Source organism: Musa acuminata, chromosome BXJ2-4 (assembly GCF_036884655.1).
Source record: "Musa acuminata AAA Group cultivar baxijiao chromosome BXJ2-4, Cavendish_Baxijiao_AAA, whole genome shotgun sequence".
Taxonomy (NCBI): Eukaryota; Viridiplantae; Streptophyta; class Magnoliopsida; order Zingiberales; family Musaceae; genus Musa; species Musa acuminata.
This window is the reverse complement of record NC_088341.1, coordinates 26,519,053-26,538,706: the sequence shown is the minus strand read 5'-3', so window position 1 is coordinate 26,538,706 and position 19,654 is coordinate 26,519,053. Positions and strand designations below refer to the sequence as shown.

General features: G+C 35.4%; 2 protein-coding genes across 3 annotated transcripts; one reads left to right on the top strand and one right to left on the bottom strand.

The window, feature by feature from the left end:
- The first annotated feature begins 436 nt into the window (after window positions 1-436).
- Window positions 437-2,426, top strand: LOC135585986 (uncharacterized). Of its 2 annotated transcripts, XR_010486057.1 has the most exons (3): window positions 437-996; window positions 2,091-2,167; window positions 2,261-2,426. XR_010486057.1 is itself a non-coding variant. In XM_065104352.1 (2 exons), exons 1-2 carry the CDS (start codon window positions 442-444, stop codon window positions 2,115-2,117), a joined length of 582 nt encoding a protein of 193 aa, XP_064960424.1. In that variant the 5' UTR covers window positions 437-441; the 3' UTR covers window positions 2,118-2,426. The 2 variants fall into 2 exon arrangements, 1 of the variants encoding a protein (XP_064960424.1); XM_065104352.1 differs by having other exon boundaries at window positions 2,091-2,426.
- Window positions 2,427-9,017: 6,591 nt separating this feature from the next.
- Window positions 9,018-10,543, bottom strand: LOC103981887 (ubiquitin-related modifier 1 homolog). The gene is made up of 5 exons (XM_009398641.3): window positions 10,404-10,543; window positions 9,723-9,871; window positions 9,562-9,637; window positions 9,403-9,485; window positions 9,018-9,284 (listed from the first exon to the last, which is right to left on the bottom strand). The coding sequence occupies exons 2-5, from the start codon at window positions 9,743-9,745 to the stop codon at window positions 9,167-9,169; spliced, it is 300 nt and encodes a 99-aa protein (XP_009396916.1). The 5' UTR covers window positions 9,746-9,871; window positions 10,404-10,543; the 3' UTR covers window positions 9,018-9,166.
- Window positions 10,544-19,654: the final 9,111 nt, after the last annotated feature.

Here is a 19,654-nt window from a genome sequence, read left to right as displayed (position 1 = left end):
CAATGATTTAAGCTTTGTTTCAAATCTATTCGAAACATGATATCTAATATCTACATTAATCCGTTGGAAATTTTATTTGATTCGATAAATATCTATTTGATTCTATTGAATATACTATCAAACTTTTTTTACGAGAAAAAATAATTTCATGGACAGCCCTCAATCCATCTATAATTTCGATCATATAAATTTCATGACACCGCATATACTTCTTTAAGAAAATTATGATATTTTTATTTATAGAAGGGTTTATCTAAAATATGCATATTTTGAAGATTTACATACAAGAAGGAAACTACCATGTTGTCTTTTCCCTCCTATTCCCTTCTCCTATTCCCTTTTCCTATATCGGTTTGGGATCAATAACGGGTCGGATCGAATACCCGACCCGTTTCCCTCTTCTTTTGGCTTATATTACAGTCTCCTTCCCTTCCCCACGCAATGATTCCTCGTCCTGTCATTCCCACACAGTCCGCCATGTCCTCCTCCTCCTCCCTTCTTCTTCTCCTATCCCTCTTCCTCCACGTCGTCCTCCTCCTCCTTCCCTCCATCGTCGTCGCGGACGTCGAGTCCCCGGCGTCGCCGTCGAACGGCACCACCATATACGATCTCCTTCCGCAGTACGGCCTGCCGCCGGGCATCCTCCCGGACACCGTCAAGTCCTTTTCCGTCGCCAGCAACGGCCGCTTCGTCGTGGACCTCTACGGCCCATGCTACGTCGACTTCGAGTACCTGGTCTACTACGCTCCCCGGGTGTCCGGCGTCCTCAGGTACGGCGCCATCGGCAACCTCGAGGGCGTCCAGGTCCGCCGCTTCCTCGTCTGGTTCGACGTCGGCGGCATCATGGCCGACCTCCCCTCCTCCGACTTCCTCTACTTCCAGGTCAGCTGGATCACCCGCAAGCTCCGCATCGACCAGTTCCAGACCGTCCACTCCTGCAGGGGGAACCTCTCGCCGCTCGGCCGCGTCAAGGAGGTCGCCCGTTACGTGCTCGAGGTAATGTCTCTTTGTGTCCCATTATAAACTGCTGTTTGACTACTAATTATGATTGATTCGTGCATTGTTGGTTGTTTTCTGAAGAAATAATGAAATTATTTATCCTCAATAGGGAATAATAGAATAAAAGATGTAACAAACTTTTTTATTTTTTTATTTAAATAAAATGCGTAAGAATTAATTAAGGTTCACTTAATTCACGAATAAGAAAGGGAATTAGAGATCCCAAGTTCTCGATATCCATTAGAACATGTAAGCCTCACAAAATTTGCCAAGTTGTGAGCCGCAGAGTTCAATCTTCAAGGAATGTAAAACAAGCTTCTCCTATCACAGTGACTCCTGCCAGGGTTAACATGGTATGGGAAGCTTTTGCTTGATAAAGTATGGTGTATGGTTCAATACGGTGGACTTTGACGAGGAAAAATATGCTCCACTTGGATTTTAAGCAAAGTAAAAGCAGACTGATAAAAACCTGCTTGCAATTTTCAAGTTCAGCCGATCCTTCTTGCTGCATATTGGAACAAGGAGATTTCTTTCTAAGTGATAATTAGTGATATAATAACTTTATAAATTGTCCAACTCGGTTCTGATCACTGATACATCGTTTGTTGTTAAGAAAAACATTTATCCCTATATGAAATGTGAGGATAATGGTAATTTTCTTGGTACTGGAACTATTATGGACTTTGTTACATTTTAAGGTCTAATAACAGGATAATTAATTACAGGGTTCATCTAGTTATCTCCCTGAAGACTTGTAAAATATTGGATTTATCCTTTTAAAATGCCAAAATTTATTCTAGAGCTTGTTCACTTGAAAAGAAGCTCAATCCAGAAGAGTGCAAGGACTGTTCCTTGGTTGGAACCCATAGTTATTCTAGGATATCAATGATATATATTTTTTGAGCTTGAGGAGAATATACAATATTCCTATCATGGCAAGGGGTAAAGCCAGAGTTACCCATTTTTGAGGGTTATGGTTGGAATATATGAAAACTTTGGTTCCTTTCTTTCCTTCAAAGTATATCTGAGCATATACTATATTGGTATCTTGTATTGATCAAACAATATTATTTGTTTCTTGTCCATTTCAGAGCATTTTCGCACCTCAACTACGATGAAGTAATGTGAGAATGGAAAACCAGCATGCAGACACAGAGAAGTTGTACGGGTATTTTTCTTAGAAACTGTCGAATCTATAAATACCGACCTAAACACCACCCATCTTGATTTTCTATTTCATGGCATGATACTATGATTGTAGGTTTTCACCGACAAGATGGTGGAGTTGTAAGCAGTAATGTTGATCTAACTGTTTTTTCTTTTAGAACTGTATGTTTGTATTTTTCAACATATTGTCCGGAGCACTCCCTATAAGATGACATGAACCACAATTTTGTGAAGCTTTTATCAGGCTGAAAATTGAATCACATGCATTTTACATGCTGCTTATAATGGAACACTTGGTCAAGGCAATCTCATGGGTGGGTACCTTTCAACTCTTTCTTATCTCAAGTATGGGTTCCAACCAAGGAACAGTCATTGCACTCTCCTGGATTGAGCTTCTTTTCAAGTGAACAAGCTCTAGTCTTTCTTCTCCACAACTATAGGGTTAATTGTTACCGGATTGCCTCAGTCCACCTCAGAATTCTGCTCTGTGCTTTAATATTTCTCCTCTTCTTATGTAAATCCTGAATCATATGCGTACCAATAGAGGAATGCAAGAAACACAAGTTTCACGATCCTGTGGCTTAATTGTTTTCAGGAGCATTTGGTGTGTGAAAGAATTTTTCTATATCCTGTTTTATAGTGTTTGGGATTTCTTCTGCCACCTCAAATATCAACCTCATTCGTTTGTTGTTCTTGTACTTGAGGATGTTCTCATCTCTTGCATTATTATGCTTCGTTTGGCCTTATGCAGTTTTGGTCTTAAAACTTAAATTGGAAATAAAATTTTAAAATCATGTTTAAAACATGATATAATTAAATTGTTCTTCAAAAATGTATTCGTATACTAAGCATTTGAAAATTAAGGGTATGAGTTTACCACATCCCAATAAACGACAAGACTTGTATATTAGTAAAACTTAGTAGAAAATAAATATTTGACTAAAACATTACAAATCACAAACTTATTTTCATAAATCTCGCAAAGTCGTAAACTAAAGGTTAATGCGCTTGTGCGATGCATACAAATACTAAGAGACAGTAGCTTAATTATTCACATAATCTATCCAACTATTTGAATCGGAGCATCATACCTTTCTTCGCCCCCTTGCCATCCTTCCTCCACCTTCACCCGTTGCAAAGCAGTCAGAATGGCCATTTCCCTCCACCTGAATAGCACAACCTCCGGCACAAGCAGCACATCCTACAGCAACAAATCCTTCCTCCCAATAACTTGATCGCATATCCGATACCTGCATTAGAAGAACATTCTTCATTAAAAAAAATCCATCACGCTCGATATTGAAGCCATCATCATCCAGATTATGAAGGACTAGATCTAGGCTTGATCGGGCAATCCTCTAAGGTAGATAGAGATCCCTTAAGCTGTCATTAGTGGTAGGTAGCTACCTACCACCCTCCTGAATAGGGTTTCTATCCACCACTCACTGCAAGAAAGACTACCTCATCTTCTTCTAGCAACCATCTATCATCACACTAATTATCCAGGTCACTGAAATCAATCTAGAAGCTTCCAGCAAATCTCCCCCACACCAACCTAGCAAACCTGCACTGGAACAAGACAGTGTTGTGCAGATTCACTACAGATTTAGCAGACAGGACACATGATAACCTGCGAATGCATGAAGCTAGCAAAATACTCCGATGTAGGCAATCTATTTCAACATAGCTTCCATAAGAATATCTTGATCTTTGGGTAAAACATTGATTTTTCATATCACCCCCCAGCCAAATCAATTATCCTATCTATCTAGGTTAAGCACTCCACCTCAACAGGTGATAAGCACTCCATCTCAACCATTGGGAGTTGAAGCCCAAACCCATGTGTCATCATCAGGATTCCTAGCCAAGTAGATTCCTATAATTATCTTCACTAACTAACTTGGGATGAAAACCACCATTCGATATCTCATGACACTAATTATTTCCCACTACCAAATTAGTAACAAATGAAAAAGAGTAGACCAACTCCAAATTTACAAAAGCGGGCTAGTGGTTCAAAGGAATAATATCAATCCAAGGTTCATACCATACATCAGTTTGTAAGCGAGATGCAAGACACCTCTTAAAACCCAACTGGACCTCACCCACTAGCTTCCACAAGTTACTCCAAGTCCATGAGCACCCCTAGATTCTGAAGAAGACCCAAGGGGACAAAGCCCCATATTTAGATACGAGCACATTAACCTAAAGCAACTCCTCATTATTGAGGAGGGGGAATAAGCCGCTTGACACACCGGCTGCTTCTAGTCATCCTCGAGTCTCTAATCTTCAGTCCCTCCTCTTTAGGCGAGGTGACAGTATTGTCAACCAATAAGGATATGTCTAGTTTAAGCAAAGTCAATGCCATCTATCTTACTGTGAGATTTAGACATAGTATAGGCTAACTCATGAAATATAATAATATTATCATGAATATTTCTACCAGTCACAAAAGGTGATTGAGACTGGTTTATCAGGTCGTTTAAAAGAGGTTTATTCCTATTAGCTAGTATTTTAGAAAGGATTTTGTAGATAACATTGTATAGGGCAATATGTATAAATTTATCTACCTTAGTGCTTTGGGGCTTCTTAGGGATAAAACCAAGTAAGTCCTATCTTAGGATACTGGTATATTACTCTTCTTGGACAAAAAAGAAATGCCTTAAATAAGAATCGATACACGAATCTCTTCATAAGTGAGGGGTTTCATCAAGTTTTCAACCATAGCAGAATATTGGGCATAGGGTATTGACTCCAGTCAACATCCATTCTAGTATATTCTTTTGATTAGAAACCTAGTGATCCAATTATTACATTTCCTATTAATAAGAGAGTAAAAATACTTTGTGTTCGTATCCTCACCCTTAAGCCAAGTGGTCTTGGCTTTGTTCCACAGAGGTGGTGTTGATGGTTTAAAGCTTCCATTTTATTATAAAAATATTGAAGAGTGACGATCTCCTCCTCATAGATGATCCCACACTTTCTTTATACTCAAGCTCATTGATTCCTTTCTAAGTCTCATGAGAGGCATGATTAGGGTTGTCTCCTCCCTTCCTATTCCACCTACGTAGAGTTAACCTCATTTTATTTAGTTTCTCACTCATGGTACTTCTAAGATTAGAAAACTCAATATCTGTTTCACCGACTCCTTAACCACATTGTACTTAAGCTAGTGGAATTTAAAGGTGAAACGTCTTCTCCCATAGGCTTGTTGGCCACTATTGATACTAATCAATAAAGGAGTATGATCAAAAGCAATCCTACACAAGTGATGGATAATAGAATTAGAGAAACACTTAATCAAGACATGGTTAGTATACACTCTATCTAGACTAGTATGGATCCAAGTAGCTCCCCTCCCGTTAGTACTCTAGATAAATCTATTTGATACCTAAATAGATTACTTCCTAACAAACAACTACTTATGCTAAATATTTTTGACTGATATACAATTACCATCATTTAATATTTCCCTAATTTTATTCTATTTTGTTATCATAAATTATTATCTAGAGAAAAAAAAATTTTGATTATCGTTCATTGACCTTATTCTTTAATGAGTATGTTTTGAAAAGTCAATTTGAGATAAGTATATATATCCTAAGAGTACATGATAGATAGTGGATGCCATGAGCTCATATAAATCAATATTATTACCTCAACTTATACTCTAGAAATATAAAAAGAAAAACTATCTTTGGGACTCGAACTCTAAGCATCCAAGTTGTTAAGACGAAATTTTATGGTTTTAAGATTCATTGAGATTTATTATAAGCCATCTTTAGCTTAGAGATAATTTATCATTAATTCTTGTGGAAAGTCGATAGAACCGAATGAATGCTTGAAGAAGAAAATATTGAGGATGTGAAGTGTTTAACATTATTTGACTTTATAGTGACTTAACTAACTTATAATGATACATAGCAAGTTAAACATGGTTAAAATTCACATGGTTATTGCAGGCTATCATGGCCTAAGAGATCGCAAAGATCACTTTGGAGTATTCCTAGATTGATGCCACGATATCAAAGGGCTTTAAGGCACCAGCTATAATAATGTCAAAAGCCACTAATGCATATTCTTGTTATAAGTAAAATAATCTATGTGACACAATGGATATTAACACATCATCAAGTTTAATTATCTCTTGGATATATAATTGAGCATAGATCTATAGAATAACTAGTACGAATAGATAAGAAGTAAAATTTCATTATGTCCCTTGGTTGTTTTAGGTAAACCCATAACAAAATTTATGCTAACCTCTTCTCATTTATATTAAGGTCTTTGTAATGGTTTCAATGTTTCTATTGGTCTCTTGATGTTCGATTTTGATTTATTAACATGTGAAAAACTTTTCAACAAATTGAATCATATTCTTTTTCATTGTTGGCTTTCCTTGTATATTTTGGTTGTTCCAGTTGTTTCAAAATGTATTGAGTCTAGAAATGAATATTCATATAATATTCATTAGACTTGTTGGATTGATGTATTGGTGAACTATTTTATTGTATGTCAAACTTCAATAATATTTATGCTTTGATGAAAAATCATATTAAAAAAAATATCTATGCCTAAAAAAATCACATGTTTATATATAAGTAAGAGATCTCAATCTTCTGGTTTTATGTAATATAGCATAATGCTTTTCTCCAATCTAGAAAGGGCTTAGCCCACAATCAACATATCACAATTTTTCCAAATTAAATTCAGGTTGTCTTGTTTATGTCCACACACATATCAAATAGATTCACCAAGTGAACAATAATTACCGATCACCAAGTGAACAATAATTGCCAATGCGGCCCACATGAAACCATTGTTCATTCGACAACATGTTTGTGATGATGCAAAGTGGTATTTGAGGTTGGATAGTGACTCATACACATTACAGAGCTTAGACCACAGCTAATGCGAGGATCATTTGTATATATACATCGAAATATAAGGATCAAACAATTTTTATAGACTTTTTTTCAAATATAATAAATATTAATTGATCATATATTTCATTATAATTATATGCTTCCAAGTATTATTTACTAGCACCAAGGGATACGTGAAAACATGACAATTCTCTAACATGCGAAATTGATCGTCTACTCTTTCTTCCTGTGCTAACATGCGAAACTGGCCATCTACTCTCTCTTGTGGAAATTGATCATCTACTCTCTCCTCTTGTGCCATTTATCTTCGTTATCAGGGGAGCGACTTCTAACAACAACAAAGGTACCAAAAGCTGCACCCAGCATGTTCAATTAATAAGAAAAAAGAAGGTTGAGATGTTCTGATATAGAACTTGACATAGAACATAATTCTATGTAGATTCTGCAGAGGAAAAAAACCTCCCATCCCAAGCATTGTAACCCAAGGTTACGTTCTTGGAAGTTTCTGAGATACTAATTACATGCAAAATAAGGAAAAGGGAGAAACTATATCGAAAGGGGAGATGAGGTGTACATGACCCTCCATTAGAAATTTTAAGTGAGAAAGAATTCCCTTCATTAGAAATTTTAAGTGACAAAAGAATTATTTTATGACTACAATGCTCCTACTTTAAATTTTCAAAAAGAAAGAAATCCTCTCTACATTATTTATTGAAATATGGACTATTCTAATTTTTCTAAAGAGCACAAAGAGAAATGCGCACAAAGTGGTTCTTGTGATCAGCAGTCAGCAAACTTAAAGAAAAGAGCAATTCAAAAGGGTAACCCGGAAGCATTTTACCATATTCCACTAGAAACAGATTTAGATTATTCATTCTGAATTGGCATGATAAGATGATAACCACAGAAGCAATAGTTATACATTTAACTAACTGCAAATTACTTAAAACTACAAGAAAATACCAAGAATTTAGTCCACAGACAATAAAAACCAAGAAATCACCAAGAATTTAACCTTGTAAGATTTATTATCAAGATCAATAAAAAGAGATCTGTTGCCATTTTTTCATATAGGAGCCCAATGAGTTACTACATTAAAAGTTTTAAGTAAACTAAGCACTGGCATAAGGTCTAAACTATTCTTGGAGACAAGTGAGCAATGAGATGCAAAAAATAAATTTTGTTTGGTGGTCCCCAAGTAAAACATATATTGGATGGATACTTGTTCTATTATCTATCTATCTATCACAACTTTGCATCTTTAGGAGTCGCAATTGCCTCAGGTAGTCCAACAAAGGAAAAGCAATTACCAAATTATTCCGACTGAGCATTTAGAGCTACAAATACATTATATATAATCAATGTTTCTTCCCCTGACATAAGTACTAGCGAATAGCTTTCTAAAAAAAGAATTCATTACTTGATCAAAACAGGAATTACAAGTAACTACTATATCATGAGAAACCAAAACATACTACAGATCAGCAGAATAAAAGTATCCAAAAAAGATCTGAAGATTGTCTAGCATGTACTGCCAACCAGTTGGCTATATATGTCTTCCTTATAGATGTGTTTGACTTTGTAAAGTCGAAGGGAGGGAGCTCAATATGTGAAAGATAGTTCCAAACGTGTTGCTCGGTCTCCGCAGCACTTTGTGATTGTCTTTACTAGTGTTAAAACGACTAGAAAAGATAATTTGAACAATTATAGTCATATTTCGTCAGTTGCCTACACCTTTTTTCGTAGTTTGCTAAAGATCCAATAGGCATATCTAAAAATCATTTTTAGTAAGCAACCCTAAATGCTGTGGCCCTATACAGAACTTCCAAAATAATTATCCTATATCACTCATCAACATTGTCAAGGACAAAACCTTCCAAGTACAAAGAGCTCTTCTATAACAAAAAACATTCACTCAATCACAAATATCATCGACATGGCTCAGAATAATGGGAGAACAGTTGATAACATGTAAAGACTGATAAATTCATTTCAGATTTTTAACTGTTCAGAAATATGTTCAGTACCAAGACCGGTCTGTGAATTTAGGAAATGCATCATATTATGGATTAACTCTTTCCAATCAACGGATGTTGTCATCCTGCAAACTGATGCTAACCACCATGCAAGGTAGAAATAAAGACCACATTATCCTTTTCCTCCAGCTCAGTGTCGAGGCTGCCGCATAGTTCCCAGTCACAATCGTTTATGAGTACCAGCACACCCGGTCTCCTACACACCCAACAACCAAACACCACTCACTAACTCAAGAAACGAAGACAACGAAACCCTAACTTAACACAATCACATCATCAAGATTAGATTTTTCTCATCTAACAGAAAAACTTACACCGAGTCTCCTTTCATAAACATCTCTGGCCGTTCCTTGATCAAATTCGACTCGACCCAAACCAATAGGTCACGCATCGTTAGCTGCGAGTTACGCCACCCACAAGATCACGAGCTATAATGATCTTAAAATGACGGCAGCGAAATGATAGATTCGTACCTTGTCCTCTCCGGGCTTTGGTTTCACATCTACGCTGTGGATCTTAGTGGATTGGCAAAGGAGCTCCAGGCCGCCGCTAAAAGCGAAGCAAATTGGGAAAAGGATGAGATGAGACCAAGTAATAGAAACCAAAACAAGAAGCAGAGGTGAAAGAAAGATACCCAAACTCCAGAGTGAGATGCATTGAAGCTAATTGGACGAATCGATTGGAGGAGAGAAGACGAGCGGAGAACACGAAAGGCGAGAGGCGATCGAGATAGAATTGGGTTTAGGGTTACCGATCCCTGTGATAGAGGCCCACCGAAGGAGCCTGCGGAGGACGGAAATAGTCTTATATACTCAAGAATATTAGCAATAACAAATTCGGTCAATAAAACAATTCATAAGTCATTATCAACAAAGATTAACTATTATTAATAATTATTATTATTACGAGGGGGCCAGATGGAGCTGTCGGGAGAGAAAGAAGCTGACGAGGGAAGAAGCAAACAGAGACAGTGAGGACGGTTCGGGTGGTTGAGGGAGGGAAGCTGTCGGGCAGGCTCCGTCTAAAAGGGAGTCTCGGCGGCTATGGTGCGGAGAAGCAGAGAGAGGGGGTGAGGATTTCAGCAACGGACTGATCGCAGCAGAGGGCTGTCGGGGGAGAAGCACGGAGGAGGAGGAGGACGACGACGAGGCAGGAGAGCGACAGCGGGAGGGAAGGAGAGGGGGTAAGAAGCACGAAGGAGGAGGAGGAGGAGGAGGAGGAGGAGGGAGGCGGGCTATCGGATGGCGGCAGCGGAGGAAGAGGAGACAGGAGAGGCGGGAGGCACATTTCCGGAGATAGAAGAAAGAGGAGGTACGTTCGTGAGGCGGTAGGAATCGCCGGAGGGCTGCCTTGCGCACGGATGCCGATCGCTGGCCACCGTTCGCCTTAGCAGGAGGAGGATTGCCGATAGGACGGATTAGGTTTTGCAGGGGTCGCGCCGCGCGCGCGGGGGAGTGATGGGGGCTCAACAGGGTCCGACCGAACCGACATCAACAAAAGCCCAAATCGGTCAGGTTTATGCGCGCCTGGGCCTCACCCAAATAAAGAGGCCCGACCGAACCCAATATAGGATAAAGGAGCTGATTGATGCCCTGTTAGGCTTTCATCTTCCTCAGGTAGCCCAAGTTTCTCAGTTGCGTTAATTGTGGTCTGGTATTAACAATCCCGCAAAAGGAGAGTTAATTGTGGGTTAAAATAGTCACAATATTCGTGCTAATTCAGGTAATACACCATTTACGTCACCAAACCAAAAAGAGGATTAATGTTAGAAAACTGGGATAGAATAATAATATTCGTATCATACTTGTTTATTGTTCACAATATCAACAAGACTCTCATCATATCAAATGGAATTAAAGATATATGTATGTAGTATATGTTCTAAGAACCTACCCTGTTGTTTGACTTATTCTGATTTATGTATGAATTTGCAACCTTTTTTTTTTTTGTGTCTTTTAAATGCTAGTTGAACCATCTCTTGTATGTATCAAGAAGACTTTTTGCTCGTAGGGATGTTATGCTAGTAAGTCTAAATCTATTATTTCTTTTATTTATGTTGACTTAAGTGCTACTAACTCTGTCACTGCTGGCTTGCTGCGAAACTCGACTCAAGTGGGTGTTATTGATGGACAGATGATATGATAGATTCATTTTTCTTTCCTTTTATTAGTGAATGCATGTTTTGTACATGCAATCATTTCTAAAAATCTGATCAGATATTACTGTCATGATTAAGCTCTGTGAGATGGAGTTATTACTGTCTTCTTGAAGCTAACAGTTGCTATCAAGCATCTTGAATTTAGATTTTTTTCTTTTTTATAGGATAAATGATAAAAACAGGTTTTACTTTCATGGTTAATAATTAAGGGCTACGAGATGAGATGGTGGTGTTACTGTCTTCTTTAGCTTATAATTGCTATCAATCATTTAAATTTAGGTGATGATTTGCTTAAGTCGTTCCACATAGGAACAACTTAAGTGCAACCTGCATATATCGAAAAGAACCTATAAAATAAAAAATTGATTAGTTCGAAACATGAGTGACCGAAAGCCCTAATGCCTCGGAAAGAACACTTGAGTAACAACAAATACTTTGAAGATAACAAAAATAAAAGGACTTTAAATAGTAAAAAAAAAGAAAGATTGGTTACAAATCTAGCAATGATAGATTAACTAGGCATGGGGCCATTTGGCAAGCTTAGGCACGATCCATGCACACACTCAAGTTTTCTAAATTGATCATCGACATCCAAATTTTATCTACTCTGCTTGCCTTCAAAATGTTTATTGGTCCGGACTTATCCATCAATCGCTTTTAAAATTAATTAATTTGTTATTTTATAGATCCTTTCGACTTGCCTGAAGTTGTCCTCTGAGCTGATTCTTTATGGACTATGGTCAGAATGCCTCATCACTTGGCTAATATAACAAAGATAAATTTAGCTAAGATAAACCTAGTTTTATACGATAAATTCAACACATTTATGTGTTAAGTAACTTGATATTTGATGATGACAATTGGTACTGATGGATTTGCTATTGTATTTGAAGCAGTAAAAATTTAGGAAAGAGACTCACGAGTACAATATGTTAGATTATATAATCTAATTAAATTAGGATAAAATATATTAAAAACCTAATTAGATTATTATTTTTTCTAGACCCTTTACTCTTATATATATAATGATAGGACCTCATAGAGATCTAATCATCTTTTTTGATAGAATTATAATGCTACTTCCTATAGATCGATTGGTAGATTGACAATATGTTACTTCACATTCAAGGTATTTTATTCTATCTCGAGAGGTACACATAATTTATTTTTAATCTATGATATTTGATGATTTATTTTTCATTATTATAGTTTATGCTTACACAAAAATATATAATTTCTTAATTTATTGTCAATCTTTATGTATTGTTAGTATCTATAAAATGTATTCATGGTAAATTATGAAATTGTTGGTGGGATTAAACCTCTTGCTTCCGTGAAACGTAAAATAAAAAATGAAAGGAAAAGGAAGGTTATTCCAAAGGTTTGATCTTTTTTAATTGTACAGCCGGAAGCTATTGGGTCGTCCTACCATGCTTCAAATTTATCAGTTTTTTCGCTTTTGGCCAAACTTACTCATTCAACAATTATGAAGATGAACTAAATTGTTTTTGATAATGATGAGCTAAATTGTTTATGTATACTTGAACATTTAACCATTCAGATGGTATGTGTTTTTGTTTTTTTTCCACGCTCTATATGTATTAGGAAGTATAGACAATGCCAAATGGCCGTCCTTTGCATTGTTTTTATACATGCTAAGGCGCGTAACTCAACCCCATGTTATGGACCGTTCTTCACCTTGTTCATTTATAGATAACTCAGCCTCTCCCACATGTTAGTCAAATATCATGTGCACGTCGGTACCAACTTGATGTCACATTCGACATCTAGTGATTCTGACGCATCAACCAAAGGTCTCTCGTTTCATTAACATAAGTCTACATGTGATGACTATAATGCTCAATAGTTTGACGAGTGTGTTTATAATGAAATAAAAATCGATGCTTTTACACAATTATCCTATGGCTTACCTTCTCACTTAGCTTTTGATTATTTGAGATTCTTATAAAAAGTCCTTAGGTGCTCTCCTTAGATTATATCTAATAATTTAAATATCTTAATTGCTAACTCATCGAATAAGTCTATATTAGGCATACTATCAACATAGTTTTTGTTTTTTTATGTTCCTTTATTGAGCCCTCTCACCTCCTAACATCTACTTTATAACAAGATTAGATGTTGGACTCAGGTTAACTTCGAACCTATGATATGTCAGAGAACTAAAATATGTACTGAGAATTAAGGCTTTGTTAGAGAATATAAGCTTTATAAGAACTAAAGTTATATTTAATCTCATATGGATCGACCCCAAAAAAATAAAATTATGTAAAATCAACCCAAAATAGATAATTCTTTGTGGGCTTTATAATTTATCCAAAAGGTTTTGAGGGATAAGATAAAATCATGTGAGATCTATCAAAGCGGGCAACTCTTCATGAGCCTTGTGCGTTTGTTGATGAAGATCAATAATAACTTATCAATATACTTATACAAATATATAATTAATATATTTATGTCCAATAATTTACTGGTAAACTGTAGTTTTTATTATACAATTATTTGCTTATAAGATTGAAAGTTATTAATTATTATTATCTATTATTTATGATTATACAGATGAAAGAACATGTATATCTAAGAGACAGTTGAAATAAATCCAATAATTAGAGATGATCCTGACTCATTTTATATTGGATGCTAAGTATCATGTTTTAGCTTTGTGTATATTATGAACAAATAGGGAACTAATTCTTATATGATGCTAATTATTATCTTAGAATATGAATTATCGATGCTTTAAGTGATGCTAATTGTCATCTTACAACATCAGCTATAATTTTTTTCGAAACAAATAAAAATTTTATTAAGTACTTAAGTGGATATCTCCATAAATCCGAAACCAATATCTAGTGAGAGAAAAAATAATGATGTCATGTAACTTGTATTTGATGAGATATAAAGAAAAATAAATTTTATATATGAATAAATACTATTAGGTCATAATACGCAGCGGAATTAAATAAAAATCACAATCAAATAGAACACTAAGATTTATGTGGAAAACTCCTACAATATGAAGGGTAAAAACCATAGGGCAAACTAGAGATAATTTACTATAAGAATAATGAATGTATAAATCTTAATCTTTTGCCCAAAACCTAAGCAACAATCTCAAGAGAATAATTGGGATACAATGATTATATTACTGTATACAATATCCAAATTCTTCCCAAGTAATTACAGTAAAAATCTATCGTATATCTGATCTAATCTGATATAAGAATACTACCTAGATGATTGAGAATAGTCTTTCTACGTTGTCCTTGTCTTATTCCCTTTTCTTCTCTTGTTTTTCTGTCCTTTTCTTATCTTTTTGAATTATGTTGCTGTTGTAGTTTTTTGCTCCTACTGTTGCAGTTTTCTTCTCTATTTTCCCAACCACCACATCCCCTTATTAGATCTAGGGTTAGGTGAAAAGGGGGGTGGGCTATGGGTTATTAAAGCCTACTATGGGTAAAACTTGTGGGTTGCCAGCCCAACAATCTCCCCTTTCAACCCATAAGGAAGGTTGTCATATGACTCCTCAATATAAAGTCATATCGATCAGCTATCAACATATCTCCTATCATTCTTTTGGTAAAGTCTTTGTCAACATATCTGCTCCATTATCATATCTGTGAATTTTCTGAAGCTGCAACTGCTTCTCTTCAAGTACATTTCGAATCCAGTAATATCTGACATTTATATGCTTTGACTTGGAATGAAAAGTTGGTTACACAAATGGATAGTACTCTGACTGTTATAATTCACTACATAGTTTTTTCTATTTCAGTCCCAATTCTTGTAAGAATTCTTTCATCCATAACATTTCTTTATAAACTTCTGTAGCACCAATATATTCTGCCTCTGTAGTAGAGAGAGCAATATACCTTTGTAATTTAGATTACCATGACACAGCTCCCTTTACAAAAATAAGTATAAAACCTAATGTAGACTTCCTCATATGAATATCTCTTGTCATATCTGTATCTGTGTAACCTATCAACACAGATGGTCCATCTCTAAAGCTTAAGCAAACCTTAGAGCTCCCTTTACGATATCTAAAGATCCACTTCACTACTGCCCAATACTATTTGCTTGGATTTGCAAGAAATCTATTAGTAATACCCACTGCATATATGATGTCCGGCCTCATACATACTATTGCATATACCAAACTTCCAACTACTGAAGCATAAGGAACCTTTTGCATTTTCTCCTTCTCCTCATCACTTAGATAGACTTTATTCTGAGCATAACTTGAAGTGACCTACAAGAGGAGCACCGACTGGCTTTGTATTGCTCATACTGAATCTTTCTAATATCTTTTCGATGTATTTCTCTTGTGATAATCAAATATTCTTATTTTTTTTATCACGAGAAATATGCATGCCCAATATTTACTTTGCTGGCCCCATGTTCTTTATTGCAAAAGACTCACTCAGTTCCTTCTTCAGCCTGTCAATTAGAGATATATATTTTCTAAGGATAAACATATCATTAACATAAAGTATGAGAATAATAAAATCCTCACCAAATCGTTTGATGTACACACAATGATCTAAAGTCATTCTTTTTATATTTATTTTCAATCATAAATGAATCAAATTTTTTATACCACTATCTTGGAGCTTACTTCAGCCCATACAAGCTCTTCCTCAACTTGCAAACAAAATTTTCTTTACCTTTGACTTTGAAGCCTTCTAATTGCTCCATATAAATTTTCTTCTCCAAATCACCATAAAGGAAATGTGTCTTTACATCTAACTGCTCAACCTCCAAGTCCTGGCTAGCAGCAATACCAAGAGCAATACGAATAGAAGATATTTTAACAACATGAGAAAAAATCTCTTCAAACTCAATACCTTTCTTTTGACCAAAGTCTTTCACAACCAATCTAGCTTTGTACTTTGGTTGAGAATAATATTCTTGAGTCTTCAACCTTAAAACCCACTTGTTCTTTAAGGCCTTCATTCCCTTTGGTAGTTGCACAAAATCATATGTGTGGTTCTTCTGCAGAGCATCCAACTCTTCCTGCATAGCAACTAACCACTTTTTTTTCTACTTACTTTCAACTGCTTCCTGGTAACTCTCTGGTTCACCTACATCGATAAGCATCACATACTCATATGTAGAGTATCTTTTGAAAGATTGGCGTTGTCTAGAAGATCTTCTCAACTAAAGTTCTGCGAGAAGTTGCTCCCCAACTTCTTCTTGCTGAATATGTCCTGTAGGTATATCAATATCGGGCTCCACCATCTTCCTACACATCTCCCTCATCACCATGATATATTAGAAGAGTAATTGGGTCATAATCTACTAATTCTTCTGTAGAAGTCTTGGTTGGTGCGTTCTTCTTCAAATCCTCAAAGATTTGATCCTAAAAAAAAATCGCATCTTTGCTTCTAAATACCTTCTACTTTTCTGGATCCCAAAACTTATAACCAAATTGATCATGTGAATAGCCAAGAAAAATATATCCTTTTGTCTTACCATCCAACTTGGACCTCTCATTGTTTGAAATATGTGCAAATGCACGACAACCAAACATTTGATTTTTCCATGATGGTGTGGTTCATCTTCTCTGCAATTGTATTATGCTAAGATGTACAAGGAACTATCATCTTATATTGGATGTCATGTGACATACAATAATCATTAAATAATCCAATGTACTTACCACCATTATCTGATCTTATATATTTCAATTGCCTTTTTGTCTCCCTTTCAACCCTAGCATGAAACTCTTTGAAGACATTAATAACCTGATCTTTTACCTTCATAGCATAGGCCTAATTTTTTATGAAAAAATCATCTATAAAAGTGATAAAATAAAGTGTACCACTAATACTAGGAACATTAATAGATTCACCAGGAGTTTTTGTCCTCAAAGGACTGCATACATCTGTATAAACATGGTCTAAAGCATGCATTTTTCTAGACAAAACAAGACTAGCAAATGAAATTCTGTATTATTTACTAGTCAAATAATCAATATAAGGGTTCATATATGTACCTTTGAGGTCTGGCAATATCTCTTGTAAAGAGCTTGTAGCTCCTTCTCGCTCTTGTATCCCAGTCGCTTATGCTACAAATCCATGCTAAAGTCTTTCTCTGCAGCATTTAACTACTCACCACAAGCTTTGACTTGTGACCTATATAAGGTATGACATTTCTTTCCACTAGTCACAATAAGAGAACCCTTACTGAGCTTCCATTGCCCTCATTGAAATATGTTATTATAGTCTTCATCATCTAGCCTTCCAATTAAAATTAAATTCAGCCTCAAGTCAACCACATGCATCACATCCTTCAGTATCAAACTTACAGCCAAGGTTGGTCTTTATGTGGATATCACACATGCCAATGATGTCTGCTATGCTATAGTTGTCCATCTTGACAACACTAAAATTTTCAGACTTGTAGATAGCAAAAAACTCCCTCTGTGGTATAGCATGATAAGAAGCACCTATATTAATTACTCACTCAAGATCCTGACACACAAAAGAAAAAATATCATTAGAAGGAGACAAAATCAAATAATCACCGCCCTACGTAGTATTATCTTTTGACTTTGTAGACTCCACTTCTTTTCTCTTTTTCTTGCTCTTCTTAGGTTGCTTACATTGGTTCTTGTAATATTTTTCTCACTAACAAATAATATCTTTTCTTGATCTTAACTTACTTCTATCCATGTGTGAACTGCTTCTATCCTTGAACTTTGACATTCCTCTATTCTCTAAGATAAATTGCTTGTGAATCAATATGAGATATTACTGAGTTCTTTCTTATCAACTCTTCATTCAACAAACTGCTTATTACTTGACTTATAGTGACAATACCATTTGACACAAAATTACTAAGGAAAACCATAGATGTTTTTCAACTTTCTAGTAATGAACTAAGAAGTAACAATGACTACAACTTATCATTAAAAGACATTTTCATAGAGGATAATTGGTTAGTGATACTTTGCATTTCATTCAAATGCTCAGCAATAGAAGCATATTCTTTATATTTCTGGTTCACAAGTTTTCTGAGCAAGAAAACTTTGTTGCTAGTTATTTTTCTTTCATAGAGACCTTTCAACTTTTTTCAAAGGGAATATATAGAACTTTAAGTAGAAACATGGTAAAAGATGCTATTATCGAGCCATTATCGAATAAACTCGACTATTTTTTAGTCTAGCCTCTTCCATTCATCATTTGTCATAGTTGCGGGCTTTGCACTATTCCCCTGCAAAGGTCTATACAAATCTTTACAATACAAGAGATCTTTCATTATTGATTTACATATCATCCAATTGTTTCTATTCAAGCTAATCATGCGAGAAATACTATCCGCCTCAATGTTCAAAGACAAAAAATTAAATCACCAAAATCCTGCTCTAATACTAATTGATGGGATATAAAGAGAAATAAACTTTGTATATGAACAAATACTAGCAGGTCATAACACGCAGTAGAATTAAATGGAAATCATAATCAAATATAACACTAAGATTTACGTGGAAAACCCCTCCAACGTGAAGGGTAAAAACCATGGGTCAAACTAGAGATAATCCACTATAAGAAAAATGAATATACAAATCTCAATCTTTTGCCTAAAACCTAAGCAATAATCTTAAGAGAATAACTAGGATACACGGATTATATTACTATGCATAATATCCAAATTCTCCATAAGTAATTACAACAAGAATATATTGTAGATCTGATCTAATATGAGATAAAAACAATACCTAGTTGATTGAGAATAGTCTCTCTACATTGTCCTTGTCTTTTTTATTTTATTTTCTTAATTTTTTTTTATCATTTTTTCTTTTTTTAATCATATTACTGTTATAGTTTTCTACCCTACTACTGTAGTTTTCTCTCTATTTTCACAATCACCACACTCTCTTTATTAGATTTAGGGTTAGGTGAAAAAGGGGTGGGGCTATGGGCTGTTAAGGTCATGGACTGAACTTGTGAGCTGTTTGTCCAACAATATTTTGGTTCTCTATGGTGCTAATTGTTTTGCTGCTTGATTAGCTTCTAAAAACACACGATAAATAGAGAAATAAAAAAAAACACTTATATAATACCAAATATTTCTAATAATATTTAAGATACTCAGAATAATTCCATTGTATAATGTCTGACCCCATTTGCATTAGTGTCAGTCTCATCATCTTTCCTCTTAGCAACACCTATCTACTTCATATAACATAAATGGTAATAAGCTATAATTAGATAGGACAAATGAACTATCTGACGCTAATTCTACTAAGTATCTTATCATCTTAGAACTATGCAACAGATGGACAATAATCCAAAGTTGGGACAATTTCGAATTTGAATAAAAATATGTATTGCTCCATTCATACTTGTGGCAAAACTAGTACTCGACTCCGAAACTGACAATAC

Coding starts and splice junctions, on each gene's coding strand:
- LOC135585986 (XM_065104352.1), top strand. CDS start 442: ATGATTCCTCGTCCTGTCATTCCCACACAGTCCGCCATGTCCTCCTCC. Junction 997..2,090: donor TCGCCCGTTACGTGCTCGAG/GTAATGTCTCTT, acceptor TGTCCATTTCAG/AGCATTTTCGCACCTCAACT.
- LOC103981887 (XM_009398641.3), bottom strand. CDS start 9,745: ATGCATCTCACTCTGGAGTTTGG. Junction 9,638..9,722: donor CATCTCACTCTGGAGTTTGG/GTATCTTTCTTT, acceptor CTTCGCTTTTAG/CGGCGGCCTGGAGCTCCTTT. Junction 9,486..9,561: donor CAAAGCCCGGAGAGGACAAG/GTACGAATCTAT, acceptor CGTAACTCGCAG/CTAACGATGCGTGACCTATT.